Source organism: Coccinella septempunctata, chromosome 3 (assembly GCF_907165205.1).
Source record: "Coccinella septempunctata chromosome 3, icCocSept1.1, whole genome shotgun sequence".
Taxonomy (NCBI): domain Eukaryota; kingdom Metazoa; phylum Arthropoda; class Insecta; order Coleoptera; family Coccinellidae; genus Coccinella; species Coccinella septempunctata.
In genome coordinates, this window is record NC_058191.1 from 42,523,032 (window position 1) to 42,540,434 (window position 17,403).

A 17,403-nucleotide genomic window follows, 5' to 3' on the forward strand; every position below is an offset into this window, starting at 1 on the left:
AAAGAAGTCAACAAGAAATGAGTATCTTCATTTCCAAATGAGCTAAAAACTTTTTATAGTTGACTATTTAAAAAGCAAGAGAAGTCAGAAACTTAATAAAAACCTTACTTTTACTCATGCCTTATATTTCCATCCTTCATTGCTTTACGTTATGTTACATAACTATATGACAAACAAGATTCTTCAGAACATTATTCCTTTGATTTTATGAACAAGCAGGAACTATAATATGATCACTAATGAGAGGATTTGATAAATTGTCTACTTCTTTTCTTGGTAGTAAGGTACTTTTGTGGAAGGTTGCTCACAGCGGAATTTCAACATTTCAACCTCTGCCTCGAAGTAACTATTTTTATCATAACAAAAGTATTCTGGATTTTTGTAATTTGTATTCTTAGCTGCTCCGGGGCCTACAGGGGTGGCAGGGACGTTGAGACATTTAGAGCTCAGACCTGGAACATCAATAATTTGACTACTGGAAGGGACGGAAGATTTGTTGAATATTATTTTTCCGGCTGTGAATGTCCTTCTGGAACTTGAGAATGGTCTAATTTTATGCATAGTTCGGAAAATACTTAGAGACATTTTAACTTGTAATAACTCTACACAGCTGCTACTGCTTTTCAGAAGAATAGATTTTTATAGTGTATGAACTGTCATTCGTCGAGGTTATGTTATTGAAACGTTTTCTATGGCTAGTTTTCCTATCGAAAACGGAAAAATACATTGTAAGGAAAAAATTCGATATCTAGAGGGTGGGAAATAATTATAGGCAAGTTATAAAACCATTTTTCGTATGTATATTTCAAGTTTCCTCATTGATATGAGATATTTATAACAATATTTGTAATAAAAATTTGTAACATAAGGCCAAGAATGACAGCATACTGAACTGACAGGTCTTTGATCTTGTTGATTGTTGGAATGGAGGAGGAGTGAATTACGATTTAACATTAATTGAATGGGCCTGATAAACTTATCTTCCTATTTTAGACCAACGGATTTGTTTATTTATAATTATCATAACTGTTGCTGAAAAGAAAGCCTTTAATCATCGATGTGAATAAGCAAAAAGGCCATAATGGGTTGTTGTTACAGTTATTTTTGCAATGATGACCGATCATCTCACGTTAGTATGATATCTTAGGGGTGTATTATATTTTTGTTTGTGTGCTGTTTTTTAGGGAGGCGATATAAATGAACGTACACATTTATTGATTGACCCTGTATCGAGTAATTGTAACGTGCAAAGGGCAAACAGGTCAGTTTGAAATTTGAATGTATTTGAATTGTTATTTTAATCATTGTGTGTTATAGTGAGGATATCCTTTCGAGAAATTCTAATAATCTACAAAAAAAGACTGATGAACAATCTGCACTGAATAAGATATTACAGGAATTCGCGGTGTAAGTATTCTAGTTGAATTCATGTTATTCTTACATTAATTCCCGTCTTTCAGAAATGTTATCGATGTAGGTGCTTTAAATTCTCATAATCTCCAACAGAATGAATACATTGAGAGAATGAGGCATTATGATTCTCGGGTGCAACAGTGTAATAAGTCTAAGCTCATGACTAGAAAAAAGTGTATTTTACAAGATATTCCTACAACAGATAAAATTCTAGGTGTTGATTCTCTTTCTACTGAGGATGTTCAAATGGTGAGAAAAGAAATTTACATTCAATTTTCATCTATCAATTATATTTTTAGATAAATACTATAATGAACAATGGGGCAGATGCAGTCAAAGTGATCAAAGTAGAGCACAAAGAAGATCTTGTTGTCGAATTGTGTTAACATTATTTGGAATATTTTTATTTTAAATAGATATTCACTTGTTTTCCCATTGAGTTTATATTTTAAATCAAACAATTTTCCAGTGCTGTAATATTTTAAATTGTATAAAACATGTAAATAATTTATATTCCACTGTGATTTGAAGAATTGGATAAATATTTGTCTACAAATATACATTTAAGCAACAATTTCAATTCATTCAGAAATTATCCTGATGTTCATATGATACAGTATTTTGGAATGGTTTTCCAGAGTGTCTACCAAGTCGGATTTCCTTTTAATTTTTTTATTATTGAATTCATTACATTTAACACTTAATCTATCACAAACATTTCACAAATATACTGTCTTTATAAATGATGATTACCTCATGACGCTTTAGTTGATTTTAATACTTCTGTTACAACTTTAGTAACATTTTGGGCCAAGACTTCTACAACTACTTTATTATCGTGTGCCTTAAAAAAATACAACATAAACCCTGCAGCTAGTAATAGATGGCAAGATATAACACTAAGTATCAAAAATAATTTGTGCTTTGATGCTCTCAAGGATGGCATCAGAGTAAGCATCAAGACGGATCCTGACAAAGCAGCTGACGATAAAGCCAAAATCCACTGAAGGTACAATATCTGTATAGACCATAATATTGATACCGGAATGTAAATAAATAATGAATACCCATAAATACAAATAAGTTCTAATAATCCAGGAGTTTTCAATACTTCCCCATCATTGAATGGACTTTCAACAGACCACTTGAGGAAAGCCCATAATGAAATAGGAACTAGCATGACGTATATCCAAATAACAGTGGCTGCATAAGAAACTAGTTTAAAATCATATCTCCAATGGTATCTTTCATCGTGCTGCAAATAATTGGAAATGTTTCCGCTAATGGCTATGGTGAAAATCAAAGTCATGGAAATCCAAAAGGGTCCATAGAGATCTGGTTTTTCCAACATATGATGCCTCAGTGAATAATCTGGTAAAGGTGTAACTGAGGCTAATAGTCTATCTGTAACGTCCTTCGTGTCAACATTAAAGAATCTTTGATAATATTCAATTGACCATATAGAGTATATCTTATTTTGCGACTCTGAAAGAGGATTTTTTACTCAAAATTTCTTCAAAAGGTCAGAAGTTACCTTCTGTATCCCTCTCCAAGGGATCGTCATTCAAGTTATTTACTTGGAAATCATCATTATTGATCGTAATGTTTATTTGAGCTTGTTCAGCATTACTCCCTACATTTGAATTTTGATGTACCACGGGGTAATCATGGAACGACAAGAGTTCTTCCGTTGGAACTTCTTGTAAATTCGTCATTGTAATTTTCTGCCAAGATTAAAATGATTCGAAATTATCCATTTCTCTTTAGATCCCTGCAAATATGAATTGAATTTACAAGTTGTTTTGAAATTTTGACGTGTCTTGTAGCTGGTTTTTTGGTTATGTCATAGAATTTTTCTGGTTTTCTATTCAAGTGATCTTCTCAAAAAGGTATTGTTTTTCCAGAAAACAATGCATCGTTGAAAAAATACAAATCAATACCACGAATGAAAGTTTATTTGAACTATTCATTGATATTCTTTCGAAAATGCGATCTGAAGTAATGGTATCACAGCAATTGAAGAGAGATCGGCCAGAACAGCTTCCAAATTTTGTAATGTCGTGACTTTGTAGAGATTTTCTTTGCGGAAGATCAATATAACAACGGCAAGCATTGGTATAATCTCCAAGGAGTCGTAGGCTAAGATAATATCCCATAAAGTGAGGAGTTGTTCAGGATTTAAATGTCCACTGAATGCTCTCATAATCCATTTGATTACGATCCTCAATCTGAAAAAGTAAGATAAAATGCGATGAAAACTTAATTATGGTGGTTGTAAGGCATCAATAAATTCGTCTTACGGATGAATATGACACTTCTTGAAGTGATGCCACAAATTCGGTTCGTAGCACTGAAGCATCCTCTCAAACTGCAGGCATAAAGATACAATCCCTTGAGGATGCCCACACACCCTGTGCAAGCGGTGCCAGAATCTCAAATAAAAAGCGCGGAATGTGAAGTAGAGCTGAACGGGGTCCTCGTAGAGATAACAGAAAGGAGCAGCTGTGGAAAAAAGTTTTCCTTCCTGAAAAGTTCTGCATTCCAAGATTGGAAAACCCTAAATAATAGGGTTTTTTGCTTATTTAAAGTTCTGTGTTCTCGATGTAGTTTGGAACGGATTTTGAACGGAACTGCGCAAGCGCAGATTCATTTAATCAGTTCGGAATCGTTTTCATAATCCGTTCAGGATGAACTCACCGTACATGGTAAAACCGTGAAAGGGAATCACCCCACTAGGAGGGAAAATCAAAGTATTTTCGGCAGTATTTTGTCTTCCTTTTATAACCACCTGCATGAATCCAGGTTGCGTGGGGAGATCTTTGAGAATTTCACCATCGCGAGAAAAGCACAGCATAACCTGAAAAATGGGTTTTTTCTATGACCTTGTCATAGACTAATAATGATATTAATCGTCTATGGCAATCAGGTATAATACCTACGTTTTTCTTACCTGGTATAAAACATCTTCGAATACAAAGTATTGATCGTCGTTTGAAGCGGTTAAATTTATGTCCTTTATTATCAGTTTGTCAATCATCAGGTCGTATTCCAAGACGTGACTCTTCAATTTTTGAAAATATTCCTTTTGCTGCAAAAATTATTAGTTTGAATGAAATAATCTATGTCCGTTTGTAGCAACCATTGAACTCAATGAAAACTCATATAGTTCAATGGCAGCACAGAATTGAACGCGCTGAGAGACAAGAACCCTTTCTCTATGGTTGATTGTAGCCGGCATTTAATGGCACTGATTCGAATAGTCTGGACGAGACTTTACATATCTCGGCATTGACTGGTTACAGTTTTACATTAAATCGAAACTACTCCTACGCTACACCAAGACTCAATTCTCACCGGTTGCTTCACCTCCGAACCCAAGATCAGCGCCCAAATTTTGGACCTCAAACATCTCGGGCTTCCTTTCTTTAGGTATTCTTGAGCCACCGGGGCGTAGTTTTTCTCCAGCACCTTTTCTCCCATCGCTATCCTTTCCATTTCGAATGAGGCGTAATTGTTGATGGAATTCAGCGGAAAATTTACACCTAAGATTTGATCACCCCTAGCCAGTTCGACGAACACGTTTCGCTGTTAAAAAAAGGAAGTGTAGCGAACAGCGTCTGGGCTATTTGACGCTCTTGACGTGGCCGGAGCTTTAGGTCATTATTTCGAATTCAGATTATTTATCCTATTTTACTCACCAATTCGTCCAAGTTTTTAACTCTGAGCGGAATTTGAGCGAATTCCCAATACTCGTCTATTCTGGAAAGGAATAACTTTAGCTTTTTGAGAATATTGGAGAATTCTGGAAGATACTCACTGAACCTACTTACGTTTCAAAGGTATTCGAAATAGGCCCTTTTAAATTCAGCAGAACTTCTAGAAAATCTTTGGGCGCGTAGACAGGTCTGTATTTTGAAATATTCACCTGAAAATTCCATTTTATTCTTTCCACGCTAGAGTATATTCAATAATTTCAGTCATACATTGAGGGTACAAAGGTAATACTCGCCCTTCACTTCACGCAGTTGGAAATTAGTGTTTCGAATAGTGAAATTTGCATTTTGGAATAAACCAAAGACTACCAGATGGATTCATAAATACCTCGTAGTTGCTCAGCTCGTTCCACTTGTTCAACAGCTCGTCCATGTCGGTTTGAGTCCTGATTTTGACCAGGCTGATACCCAGCTCGTTGCTCATCGAGTTGAGCGACTTGTGTATCCTTCGGTCCCAGTGAATTTGTGCTTTTCTGAAAAACGCGTCGTAAGGTGACAAAACCTCCCTCTTCTTGTACTTGAGCCAGTGGTAAATGTTGTTTTTGATCTCCGATTCCAAGCCGTTCATTTTCATGGACTTCAGGAGGGTTTCCTTGAAATTTTCGTATTTTACCGTGGGCGAAGCCACCAGTTTCTGGAAGAACACGACAGAAACTCGTTAGATAAATTTTGACGTGGGGAATTCACAGAATCGGAAATCGAAATTTCTGTTTTTCATGACCCTGGAAACCAGAGTTAACCATAGACTTATAATACATTGAAAGTCTATGGAATTAACGTTCCGTACTGTGTGCCCTAAACATAGACATAGACATGGACTGTGCCTTCCCTTTATATCTATGCATGAAATACGGTCAAAAAAAGTGACAGAGAGAAAAACACGTCGGGAATGCAGTTGTCTTTTTCTAGAATTTTGATTGGACTACACTCACCTCTATGTGAACAAAAAAGAGAAAGGTATGTCCCGACGAGCTTTTCTCTCTTTCTAATAAATAGCCAATTTCATGCTGGCATTGCTCAGTCCATGTCTCTATGTCTATGGCCCTAAATTAATGCAACAAAATTTGGTCACAGATTCTCGAGACAAAATTTGGCCCCCTTTTTTTACTTTTGCCAGGAGACCCCCTCTTTCGGAGTTAGAGCCTCCTGAATTTCGCCCCTAAAAATAATCTAACCGACAGATGAAGATAAAAGATACTTAAAAGATACCTGAAGATTATTATAGAATTCCGGGTAAAAAGGGGCTCTCTTCATTTCCTCACAGATTTTGAGTGTCATGTGATGAATACTATTCTCTTTAGACTCGTCCATTTTCAACGAAAAATGGTAACACACTGATTAGGTTGATGATACTCATATTCTTAGCAACCGCTTATTATCGATCAAACATTCTTGAAGAACTTGAAATGTGGAAGCTATTCAGTAAATAGAGTTCCATTTTTAGAATATTTATGATTTTTCATTCTTTGATTCTGTTTCCAACTCTATGTTTTTGGCTGATTAAAAAAAAACTCGTAAACAGCGGCTTTCAAAGAGCTTTGTTAGTCTAGTCGACGATCAGTGTTCAATCAGGTATCTATTGAAGTAATTTGGGGATTCAGCCTGGGACAGCAGTGTTGATTCTCCGATCAAGGATCAAAAAGGCCCGTTTTAGTACTGGTATAAGAAGAGTCTGTGGTTTAAGTACCACCACGAAGCAGCCTTATTTCAATCTTCTATCTTGGCTGAGGCGATCAAACTCGACTTCTTGGAGTTTTTTTGGAATATTGATTCATTATTGTACCCATAGATGATTCTCCCTTTCCTGAATTGAGTAAAAATAATCGAACTGACTTAGGAAAGCTGAAGCAGAACCAAAATAGTATATCTATGATCGATCTACTCTTTCTCTAAATCTCTATATGATTCGTTTCAACGCCTGAATTCTGAAATCGAAAAACGTGCTTCAGTAATCCAGGATTGCGAGCTGTCATTATTATTTGTGTTCTGTGGCTGTCATTGTCAAATCACCGCTGAAAGAATGGCGTCAAATCATCTTGACAAAGAGAAACCAGAAACCTGAACACGTTGGAGTCGATTAAATTTCGCTCTACTATGCTGCTAGCAGGTTGTCTAGGTCCTAGGTCTGCTAGTTGCAACTAGCAACAGGAATACATCAAATACATGCCCCTTCCACTGTTATCGGGTTCATGTCCTCTTTTCACAAACTCTCAGACGCATGAAACTCACTGTGAACTGCGCATTTGCACAACAGGCATTCACCGTTAACGTTCTGTGTGAGACCGTGAACTGCAACTGAAATATAAAAATAACCGACTCAATTCCATCAATTTTTATTCCCGCGTTTACTCTAATCGCGAATAGTTTTAGTATTTCTTATTTTGTTATATTTTTCATTAGTTTCGGGTAGTGGCGATCAAACAGCTGGGACAGCATGCATGCATTCAGCCATCGTGCCCAAACAGAGTGAGGCGTGAGGCGGGAATTTAGACAGGTCCGTATCGAGTGAAATTTTTGTGCTGGTTCCGTTGTGTTGCACTTTTTGATAATGGTGAAGTGCTCGTTGAAATACTGCCTGCGAAATGCGAGTACGGACATGGGGATTAGCTTCTTCCGGTTTCCCGTTGAATCGGCTAGGTGAGGAACAATAAGCTTAGATAGAGAATGAATGGAATAAAATCAACAAGGGATGTGTTTATACACTATATAAATTTAATTTTTTACTCCTCTTTGCAAAGAGGAGGCATATGAGCACATGTGCTCATATGTTTTTTATTTCTTTATAAATGTCATGTTAATGGTGCCTAGTTTCATGTTTACAAATTTTATTTTTCTATGTGCACTTACCCTTTCATATCTTGAGTATAACCATAACCAGTTCTGCCATTCATATTGAATCGATTCATACTTTTTTGAACCAATGAGAGTGATGAGAATGTATGACGTCACACGATTATTTAAGGGCGGGCATTTTAAATAGCTTTGCAATCGTCTTTTAGTTTAAATGTTGCCACCTTATCCTAAATTGGCAATTCATCGATAAATTAACATTGCAGATGCGACGAATGGCTGAGAGCTTTAGGTCGGCCTGATTTGCAAGGAATCAACGCGGAAAAGCTCCATCATTCCAAATACAGGGTGTGCGGCGTACACTTTCACAACAGTAGTTTTTCGTCAATGCTGCTGAATCGTTTGAAGAAAGACGCGGTACCTACCAACTTTCCTGTTCGTAAGTAACAATTGTGCCTACCCTACACAGCAAAGATTATAGATTTAGAACTTTATAATCTTTACCTTACAGTATTGTGGTAGAAGGCAGTGAGAATTAGGGGTGATTCATCTGACTGTTTGTTTCAGAGGCTAGGCCTGGACCTTTTTTCGTTGGCGACGCTAACGAATTGGAGAAGATGATGTTGCTTTCATCGGGTGAGCGAATATTTGTTCATTATTTATGAGATATGAGATATAAACAATATTATTATGGTCTCAACAAGTCTAACTAGCCGATCTGGCAATTAGAAAGCGCGCCGATGCTTTAACTATAGTTGCTATCGCTAACGTTGCTTATTTTATTTACAAAATCATCGAATTGCAAATGGTGTTCTATTTCAGAGGTTAATTTTATCTTGAATCTTGTAGATATAATATCAAAAAACCCAATGGGTGAATGCGGAAACATTAGGTATTAAAGAAAGTTATTGTAATGTTCAAGTAATGCTATAAGCCTTAAAGTACGTATACAAATGTAGTTGGCTACAATTAATTACCTAGAAAGTACTTGACGGATGAAGTATTTCAAGAGAAGAAATGGAAATCAATGTTTACTTCGAATAGGGCATTATCTTTGGTCTTTGGAAGGAACTTTTGGAAGCAGCATGTATGGATGTATCAGAAAAAGATATACCTCCTTGGGGGGTACCTACCCTCCATACTTATCAGAACTAAAAAACAAAATTGTCTTGGCAACTCTATGTGTACTTCGGTTTTTTATGTTGGAGAGTAAAAAATGCAGACTATTGACTCTCGCAAGTGTCAGTTGTCAAATTTGCATAGCTTACTTAACGACGAATTTTCTGGAGCTGAAATTGCGAGGGTCTGAATGATGATTTCTCTGGGGTAGAGAGGGTTCAATACAGCAGACATCTCCCGCAGACCCTCCCACGTCCCGTTCGATACCGCCTGCCGGTCCAGACACCAACTCAAGGTTCACCTAGTTCGTGCGAGATCATCACCAGCATTGATAATATAATTGATATTCAACATTGCTGGATTTACAAGCTTCCAAACTACCTATCACGAGAACTAGTCACAAATACTCATGTTCGGTCAATCATTTACACTAACGATCCTCACAGTTTGATTTCGATTCACTTATTTTGATGATCGATAATCGAACTAAAGAAAAATCATATTGTTATATTTTCAGAAGCTAATTTAGAATGAATGAATCACGAAAAATGTAATAGTTCTCCATATAATACATGTTATTCCCAAATTAGCCCAGAAGTTGGTCTTTAATGACTGATGAGTGAATCATCAAACTTTTCTGTCGAGATAATACAGACTCAAGATAATCTAGCCCTCTAAAATCAGAAGATTTGATAATAAGGCAAGGTTAACGCCGAAATGGCTATGAATAGAAATACAAGAGAAATTGGACTAGCAGATATCCAAATTTCTGATCCATCGACCCCATCGCTGGACGAGTTATGCGGTACTGATCAGCTCCAATAATAGCGAAAGCGGTCTATCCTGACTCTACTTCGATAGCGGCAGATTCTCTATGATTAACTCAGAATATTTTTATAGCATCTTGTCATTGGCAAAAAAAACGGGAAAAATGTAGGATTTGACATAATATGACCAATGTACACATGCGCAATTTGTATATGGGATATCTGAGTATTATGTAAGCACTAGCGCCACCTGGCGGAATTCGGACGAAATGCCGAAACAGTTGCTCAGAAATGAAGTTGAAAGTTCGAATCATTCATCTCCAAAGTTACGATTTGTTTCGAATTCCCGACTTTATCTGAGAATTGACATATTCGCAAACGTCAATTACCGACGAATTCGTGTCATCATTCCGTGCGACCCGGACATGGAATGTCATTGTAGTGTGCGTCTGCGCATGCGTTAATTATGCGGTTTCTGAACACGTACACGCCAACGCTCCATGTTGCTACGACGAGCAAACGAGTGATGACCTTGAAAACCCAACTACGTCGAACCTCAGAAAGAGAGAGACGGAGAAGGATATTACATTTATCGCGGCCTACTACGTCGTCCGCTCTCCCGATGCGACGAATATCGACTGGTCGACTCGATACTTATTTCCGTCCCTTGGCAACAGATCATTTGGGTGTACCTTACGTACGTCGAAGTATGATTCGTACGATCTAGTTCCCGCTTTTCTGAATCAAGAATGCGTTCTTGCGAGAAAGAAGATTTGTTTGAAAAAAACTTCTTTTTCATGTTTAAAATCGACCACTACTGTTTTATTGTCGATAAACAATGAAAAATTCAATATGTTCTCCAAATTTTGGAATTGGAGTTTGGGGTTCGAACCCGATTCGAATGAGGCGGGACTTCTTCGTCGGTCTGACGTTAGCAACGTCAGACATCAAAAATTTTCAATAAAAACAATAACCATTCAACATTATACCTATATTTAGCGCCTTTTTGCATGCATATGACAGTTTATTGGATTTAGGCAAAGCTGATTTACAATTTCACATTTCTTTCATTCCCGAAAAACGTCATTTGGAAGATTATTTTAATGATATGTATTTATTGAATTTCGAAAACATGATTTTTCCTTTGTTTTAAAAAAATTCGTTTATTGAAACTTCAAACATCATTTCTGGGGGTGTTGTAGACAAATGTAATTTCATTTTCTATCAAATTTGTTTGCTAATGAAGAATTTTTTGATGTAATTTGGGGTCAATGCGACATTCTAGGACTGATTGATATTTTTCAATATCAGAATATCGAAAATTTTTGGCTAATTCACTTTTTTGTGAATGCAAAGAACGCAGGCTCGTGATAAATACTTTTTCTCTCAAGAAAAGTGTGTACACAGTCAATTTATTGACCGTATCAAAATTTCGTTACCACTGATTATAATAACGTTCTTGAGTTGTTGGTACTCATCAGGACATCCTTTTTCCCAAAATCTGATTGGACTGCAGTTGTGTGACGTAATTGTATGGTGAGACGGAGAGAGGTAGTGTAATTGGACTGGCCGGAGTAAGTCACGACCTACGTCTCAAATTTCTTGTTGAACTAAACTTCTTTCTACGTTCAGTGCCATGATAGCGTGAAGTGTTGGGTGTTTCGAGAATTCCATTTTGGATGGAATACATTAATTTTTTGCAAATTCGACAGCGAAAAAGTGAATTTAACTTGCACAGGTCCGATTTACCACGTTTTACTTGAGGCAATACGAAATGCAAGTTGCCTATGGTTGTCATCCTGTCATTGAGGTTCAACTGTTACAACATTAAGACATAAATCAAAATTTACGAATTTTGATTCTGTTGTATTTGCGCCTGTGTGTCACATATTTTGAAAGGAATAACTTGATACCAAGATTTCCACGCTTGTCAGTAGTTTTTGTAGCGAGTTCACGAGGGGAACCGAAGTTGTCATTTCGTTTCGCGGTTAACCTTACTCATATAATGATGTTTACATGAAAGAGCTCAAATATTATTGAATTTTATATTTACTTTATCCTGATATTTTAAAGGCTGTGTTAGTAAGAAAAAATGGATATTGATACCCGTTTGCAAGGTACAATCACAATCCCCCCCAGTTAATGCAATCGTGACATTCAAATTTCTTTTTTTTTCCAGATAATACCTCAGAAGTTGAGAGTAAAAAGGACAATGTTGAAGATAAGGAACTCAATGAGACAAATGGTGAGAATAATTTTAATTCAGCTCGGTTCATTTTTCTTAAAAGTATTTCAAGAATCTAAATTCTAAACTTTGTTGCTAGTTTCTGACAGTGAGCAGCAAGTGAGGACTGAAAATGAAGACAGTAGAAATTCCATTGAACAAACGGATGGGAAAACAAGTGCGAAAGTGGAGTCAGAAGTTAGTAAACTTACAGATGAAAATTCCATGACGGAAAGTTCTAAGGATGATGGAAGTATTAAGGGAACTGAAAATGAAGAAACCGATCATTCTGAAAGTAAAAAAGCTCAAAATTCTGAAAGTAACGAAACCGAAGAGTCAGAGAAGAAAGAATCTGAAAATTCTGAAAGCAAGAAAGGTCAAGATTCAGAAACGGGTAAATCTAAAAACGATCAAAGCGAAATAGTTCAGAATGGTACAAAGGAGGATGATAAAACAATGGAAATTGGTGAGTTATACTGAAATTAGTTTTTTCGCGTTATCTAATGTTTGTTTTTCAGATGAAAATGAAGATGAAGATGATGATTTTAACCCCCTATTACTTTGTCCTGATATCTCGATGGATATAGATGAATCTCCTGTTCTAACCGGATCAACAGGTAATTTGCAAATAATTGAGTGTGTAAAATTTCTATGAATACTGTTTTCAGAACCTTCCCACTCGAATGACACCACTGATCCTAATTCCCTGTACGCGCCTTTGTTTTCAACCTTTGTGGACGAAATGACTGGAGCAGAAAGTAAGAAAATAGCGAAAATCTAAGTATTTCCCTGATTTATTTCATTTTTTAGTTTCATTCAATTTGACGGCAGAAGAGCAACAACTGAGGGAAAGGCTGTATGGACCTAGTGAGTACTGTGAGAGAACGATTCAGAAATGGGTTGGAATTTCTTTTTAATTTTCAGATAATCCCATTCAGTTCACGAAGATCCATTGTACCGCTTGTAACGTGCATTTGGGGAGCGCTTTAGCCGGTCAGACCAATCGTTTTGTTCATCCCCTTCTAAAAGTGTTGATATGTAAGGAATGTTACCATTTCTACACCAGCGGTGAGTTTGAGAAGGACGAGGATGGGAGTGAACTGTATTGTCGGTGGTGCGGTCAAGGGGGGCAGGTTCTATGCTGTACGATGTGTGAATTTGTGTTCTGTAAGGTGGGTCGATTTGATGTGGTTCGTTTTTGAGTAGTGTAAATCTGTTTTTCCTTTCCAGAAATGCATAAGAATCAACTTCGGACGCAAGAAGTTGACGCAGGTTAGAGACAGCGACGAATGGAAGTGTTTCAGATGCGATATATCGCAGCTCAAAGCTCTGCGAGCCATGTGCGTGGAGTTCTTCGAATACGTTCGAAAAGAGACGGCGTAAGTCCCCCATTTGCAACTGGATCGGGATCACGATAACCGGGTTGTTTTTCCACAGGCGAGCTTCAACCTACACGGATCCAGATATCGTCAACAGGGATCTCACGAATTGTTGTCAGTCGCAGAACAGGAAGCGTCAGATGGACTCGGAGAAGGAGACCGAGAAAGAGGTGGTGAAGAGGCCGAAGAGGCGAAGACAGGAAGAAGACGATCCCGACTATAATCCTTACGCACAGCATGCTGACGAGCGTTCTAACTCTCCGATAGCCAGCACCTCGGGGGTGAAAGTTGTGGCAAACGTTCCCAAAACCCTTCCGGCCTTGCAACCCAAACCCGTTGCAGCCCGTAGCGAGGTGAGTGGACAAGCTTGTTCTGTAATTCCTTTGGTTTCGCGTCTTATACGATATAGGACGAACACCCTGTATAAGGTCGAATAAAGTCTGTGAGTATTTTTCAATGTATAATTTCCAGGTGAGTTTTATCGGTCAAAGTCCATCAGCAACCGTTCGAATTGGAAGTACAGTCATCAACGTGAAGAGTACAGGGACTTCTGGGCAGCTGGCGAATGCCTCACCTTCGGCACCTAGAAATACAGCTATTCGAACACCAGTTCCGAACGCGAGGCCCAAACCTACGTTCACGCCGAGAAATCCAACGCAAAGTAAGTGATCAAGATGTAACTTGACCTAGTTTGACCAGCGGTTTAGCTAACGTCGAATTTATGTTTCGAAGTTTTGTCGTCCTAACTTAACTTTGTTCAACCCCTGGTTCAGCTAATAGAATGGATTTTTCGACTCCTTGTCCACCTAATCTAACCTAATTTGTCTTAACCAAGGGTTTTTTAACCAGGTTAGGTCTTCCAAGCGACTATTCTTCTGTTCTTCAATTGTTCCCTATGTATGGGAATCATCTCCCATAGATACATCATTAGAAATAGTCCACCTAATCTGGTTTCACCTGTGGTTCAGCTAAAATTAAATTGATATTTTGACTCTTTGTCCACCTAAGCTAACTTAACTGGGTTAAACTCGTGGTTCAGCTAAAATTAAATTGATATTTTGACGCTTTGTGGACGTAACCTAACCTAACTAGGTTTAACTAGTGGTTCAGCTAAAATTGAATTGATATTTCGACCCTTTGTCCACCTAAACTAACCTAACTGGGTTAAACTCGTGGTTCAGCTAAAATCTAATTGATATTTTGACTCTTTGTCCACCAAAGCTAACCTAACTAGGTTAAACTCGTGGTTCAGCTAAAATTAAATTGATATTTTGATTATTTGTCCATGTAACTTAACCTAACTGGGTTTAACTCATGGTTCAGCTAAAATTAAATTGATATTTTGACTCGTTGTCTACGTAACCTAACCTAGCTGGATTTAACCAGTGGTTCAGCTAAAATTGAATTGACATTTCGAATCCTTGTCTACCAAATCTATCCTCTCTAACCTGGTTGAAACCGTGGATCAGCTAAAATCAAATTAATATGTCCACCTAGTCTAACCTAATTTGATTTAACCCTTGGTTCAGCTAACAAAATGAACGTTTCCAGTCCTTGTTCACCTAACCTGGTTTTACCGGTTGTTCAGTTAAAATTACATTAGTAGTTCGACTGTTTTTCCACCAAACCTAACCTTTTTTGCTTGGTTTAAACCGTGAATCTGCTAAAATTGAATTGATATGTCCACCCCTTGTCTACACAACTGGGCTTAACCCTTGGTTAAGCTTACACATTTGATGTTTCCACTCCTTGTCCTAACAAACCTAACCTAACTTTTCTGACTTGGTTTAAACCGTGACTCAGCTAAAATCAAATTGAAATGTCGACCCCTTGTCCACCTAACTTGGCGTAACCCTTGGTTCAGCTAATAAAATGGAAATTTCGACTCCCTGTCTAACTAACCTGGTTTAACGCGTGGTTCAGCTAAAATGAAATCGATATTTTGATTCCTTTTCCTAACCTAACCTATTGGCCGTTATTGAACATTTGACTGACAGGTTTACGATATGACTACCATCAACTTTCTAGGTGCAGCTAGGTCTGCGGTTACTCCAGCAGCCCCGGCTGTCGGGTCCTTGGCCCACATCAGGTCCGTTGCGACCAAATCTCAAGCCACCCCGCACTCGCAACCGATGATGAAACACGAATGGTTCGAGAAGACTGTCCGCGCCGCCGCTAGGGTCAACTCTAACCTATCCTACACCCTGACCCAGCTGAACAAGGCGCAATCGAGCGCCAGCAGCGTGGAGCAGCTCGCGGTGGTCCACAACAAGCTCCAGGAGATCCTGAGCAGCTCCATCAACTCCCTGATCCAGATCAGGAAGAATCTGAGGACGGAGTTCATCGCCGGCATCAAGACGTTCCGGTTCCCGCCCAAACCGGCCGCCGTAGATCCCAGCGACGACGACGTCATCATCGTCAATCCCGAACCGACGACGACCACCAACAACAGAGGGATGATGCCTTCGCGACCTCGGAATTCCGCGGCTAAGGTGATCACGGTCAGATCGGTACCGTCGGCCGGTCCTAACATCGCCAAATCCGCCTCTACCCCTCCGAACAAGGGGTATTTGAAGGTCAGGAGCTTCCAACAGTTGCAGAACGTTTCTTCGGAATGCATAACGATTCCGGACGATGATCCACCCCCTCTGGCTCCCATAGAGCCGATTTCTATCGAGATAAACGAAGACCGGGTCACTCCAGATCCTTTGGACGGCGGTTCTGGTAGACGGGAAAACGAAGAGGCGTCTACGTCCAAGGGTGACGGTGAAAAAGGGGAAAATAAGGACGAAGGGGGGAGTGAGAAGACAGAAAGAGTCGTGATAGAAGACGAGGAAGAAGTTGAGGATAAAGAGAAGGAAAAAGTTGAGAATAAAGCTAAGGAAAAAGTTGAGGATAAAGCTAAGGAAAAAGTTGAAGATAAAGCTAAGGAAAAAGTTGAGAATAAAGCTGAGGATAAAGCTAAGGAAAAAGTCGAGGATAAAGATAAGAGAATAGTCGAGAATAATGATAAGGAAAAAGTCGAAAACAAAGATAAGGAAAAGGTCGAGAACGAAAATAAGAAAAAAGTCGAAGAAAACGTGAATAAAGACGATAAAGAGGAAAGTGCAATAAAAGATAAACCAAAAAAAACCAACGGTAAAAGAGAAGACGAGGACAAAGACAAAAGATGCGCACAAAACGGAGATAAGAACGACAAACGGAAAGAAGCGGAAGAATCGCAGAAGAAGAAGAAAGATGTCGAGGTGAATGGGTCGGATTCCAACGGTTCGGCGAAATGTAACGGTGACATCGCGGAGGGCGGGGTGAAGGTGAAGACCGAACCGGAGGAGCATTCGTATAACGTCAAGGATCAGCCGACGCCGAAGATCAGGAGGATGCTTTCTGTGAAAGTGAACCTGAAGAAAACGACTATCGTTGAAGATTTGGTTAAAAAAGAACCGGTTGAGAGTGGGGACAATTGAAGGATTTTATTGTCGCGTTGTTGAGCACGATGCGGACTATTGAATTTTTATAAATAAATTGAATCACATTCCCGTGTGAAGTGTACATATTTATTGTTTCAATGCTGTATGAATATTGCTTTTATTTTAGGTGTTCATAAAATTGAATCTTTTAATTTGGAGTGTATAAAGATGCTAATAAATTTCGTTTAATGTTTCCGTATGAATGATGTTATTTAGTGTTAACTTTGGAGTTTCAGAGCGTTTTGAAGACCAAAATGGTTGGACATAACATCATGAGCCCTTAAAAGTGTCATTTTCTCGCTCGGAATGATTAGCCGAACTTCCCTCTGCATCGTGCGGAAAAGTATCATTTTTCGCCTTTAGAAAGCAACTATTTTCTACACCCGCACGTTTCAACCTAATTTTCCACACTCGTTTCAGTTCTGGAAGTAATTTTCTCCTCGGCTATTGGCGGAAATTGATTTTTCTCGC

At 38.4% G+C, this 17,403-nt stretch overlaps 5 protein-coding genes across 8 annotated transcripts; 2 read left to right on the plus strand and 3 right to left on the minus strand.

Annotated features, from left to right (window-relative positions):
• Nucleotides 1-108: 108 nt before the first annotated feature.
• Nucleotides 109-676, minus strand: LOC123310469. The gene has a single exon (XM_044893943.1). The coding sequence runs from the start codon at nucleotides 583-585 to the stop codon at nucleotides 262-264; it is 324 nt and encodes a 107-aa protein (XP_044749878.1). The 5' UTR covers nucleotides 586-676; the 3' UTR covers nucleotides 109-261.
• On the plus strand, nucleotides 657-1,987 carry LOC123310468 (ragulator complex protein LAMTOR1). 2 transcript variants are annotated; one of them, XM_044893942.1, is made up of 6 exons: nucleotides 657-772; nucleotides 994-1,129; nucleotides 1,185-1,261; nucleotides 1,318-1,407; nucleotides 1,461-1,662; nucleotides 1,713-1,987. In XM_044893942.1, exons 2-6 carry the CDS (start codon nucleotides 1,082-1,084, stop codon nucleotides 1,797-1,799), a joined length of 504 nt encoding a protein of 167 aa, XP_044749877.1. In that variant the 5' UTR covers nucleotides 657-772; nucleotides 994-1,081; the 3' UTR covers nucleotides 1,800-1,987. The 2 variants fall into 2 exon arrangements, with proteins under 2 accessions (XP_044749877.1, XP_044749876.1); XM_044893941.1 differs by lacking the exon at nucleotides 657-772 and having other exon boundaries at nucleotides 808-1,129.
• Nucleotides 1,988-2,069: 82 nt separating this feature from the next.
• Nucleotides 2,070-3,239, minus strand: LOC123310467 (protein YIPF1). The gene is made up of 2 exons (XM_044893940.1): nucleotides 2,948-3,239; nucleotides 2,070-2,898 (listed from the first exon to the last, which is right to left on the minus strand). The coding sequence occupies exons 1-2, from the start codon at nucleotides 3,126-3,128 to the stop codon at nucleotides 2,168-2,170; spliced, it is 912 nt and encodes a 303-aa protein (XP_044749875.1). The 5' UTR covers nucleotides 3,129-3,239; the 3' UTR covers nucleotides 2,070-2,167.
• Nucleotides 3,240-3,350: 111 nt separating this feature from the next.
• Nucleotides 3,351-6,516, minus strand: LOC123310466 (TBC1 domain family member 19). Of its 2 annotated transcripts, none has more exons than XM_044893939.1 (9): nucleotides 6,396-6,512; nucleotides 5,515-5,820; nucleotides 5,244-5,338; nucleotides 5,112-5,172; nucleotides 4,768-4,998; nucleotides 4,364-4,501; nucleotides 4,111-4,270; nucleotides 3,714-3,915; nucleotides 3,351-3,641 (listed from the first exon to the last, which is right to left on the minus strand). In XM_044893939.1, exons 1-9 carry the CDS (start codon nucleotides 6,495-6,497, stop codon nucleotides 3,380-3,382), a joined length of 1,557 nt encoding a protein of 518 aa, XP_044749874.1. In that variant the 5' UTR covers nucleotides 6,498-6,512; the 3' UTR covers nucleotides 3,351-3,379. The 2 variants fall into 2 exon arrangements, 1 of the variants encoding a protein (XP_044749874.1); XR_006537359.1 differs by having other exon boundaries at nucleotides 3,499-3,641; nucleotides 3,714-3,937; nucleotides 6,396-6,516.
• A 905-nt stretch (nucleotides 6,517-7,421) lies between these two features.
• On the plus strand, nucleotides 7,422-17,131 carry LOC123310463 (transcription initiation factor TFIID subunit 3-like). 2 transcript variants are annotated; one of them, XM_044893933.1, is made up of 13 exons: nucleotides 7,422-7,823; nucleotides 8,243-8,415; nucleotides 8,544-8,612; nucleotides 12,042-12,107; nucleotides 12,187-12,552; nucleotides 12,605-12,703; nucleotides 12,755-12,844; nucleotides 12,897-12,953; nucleotides 13,011-13,258; nucleotides 13,317-13,465; nucleotides 13,524-13,818; nucleotides 13,937-14,126; nucleotides 15,494-17,131. In XM_044893933.1, exons 1-13 carry the CDS (start codon nucleotides 7,735-7,737, stop codon nucleotides 16,927-16,929), a joined length of 3,327 nt encoding a protein of 1,108 aa, XP_044749868.1. In that variant the 5' UTR covers nucleotides 7,422-7,734; the 3' UTR covers nucleotides 16,930-17,131. The 2 variants fall into 2 exon arrangements, with proteins under 2 accessions (XP_044749868.1, XP_044749869.1); XM_044893934.1 differs by lacking the exons at nucleotides 7,422-7,823; nucleotides 8,243-8,415; nucleotides 8,544-8,612 and adding an exon at nucleotides 11,479-11,979.
• The last annotated feature ends 272 nt before the right edge of the window (nucleotides 17,132-17,403 follow it).

Bases quoted from the DNA above. Each gene is read 5' to 3' on its own strand.
- LOC123310469 (XM_044893943.1), bottom strand. From the start codon at position 585: ATGTCTCTAAGTATTTTCCGAACTATGCATAAAATTAGACCATTCTCA.
- LOC123310468 (XM_044893942.1), top strand. From the start codon at position 1,082: ATGGGTTGTTGTTACAGTTATTTTTGCAATGATGACCGATCATCTCAC. The intron at 1,130-1,184 runs GTTAGTATGATA...GCTGTTTTTTAG, and splicing joins ATGATGACCGATCATCTCAC to GGAGGCGATATAAATGAACG. The intron at 1,408-1,460 runs GTAAGTATTCTA...CCCGTCTTTCAG, and splicing joins ATATTACAGGAATTCGCGGT to AAATGTTATCGATGTAGGTG.
- LOC123310467 (XM_044893940.1), bottom strand. From the start codon at position 3,128: ATGACGAATTTACAAGAAGTTCCAACGGAAGAACTCTTGTCGTTCCAT. The intron at 2,899-2,947 runs GTAACTTCTGAC...ATCCTCTTTCAG, and splicing joins CTTGGAGAGGGATACAGAAG to AGTCGCAAAATAAGATATAC.
- LOC123310466 (XM_044893939.1), bottom strand. From the start codon at position 6,497: ATGGACGAGTCTAAAGAGAATAGTATTCATCACATGACACTCAAAATC. The intron at 5,173-5,243 runs GTAAGTAGGTTC...ATTCCTTTCCAG, and splicing joins ATTTCGAATACCTTTGAAAC to AATAGACGAGTATTGGGAAT. The intron at 3,916-4,110 runs GTGAGTTCATCC...TTTTTTCCACAG, and splicing joins TCACGGTTTTACCATGTACG to CTGCTCCTTTCTGTTATCTC.
- LOC123310463 (XM_044893933.1), top strand. From the start codon at position 7,735: ATGGTGAAGTGCTCGTTGAAATACTGCCTGCGAAATGCGAGTACGGAC. The intron at 13,819-13,936 runs GTGAGTGGACAA...TATAATTTCCAG, and splicing joins CCGTTGCAGCCCGTAGCGAG to GTGAGTTTTATCGGTCAAAG. The intron at 14,127-15,493 runs GTAAGTGATCAA...TCAACTTTCTAG, and splicing joins GCCGAGAAATCCAACGCAAA to GTGCAGCTAGGTCTGCGGTT.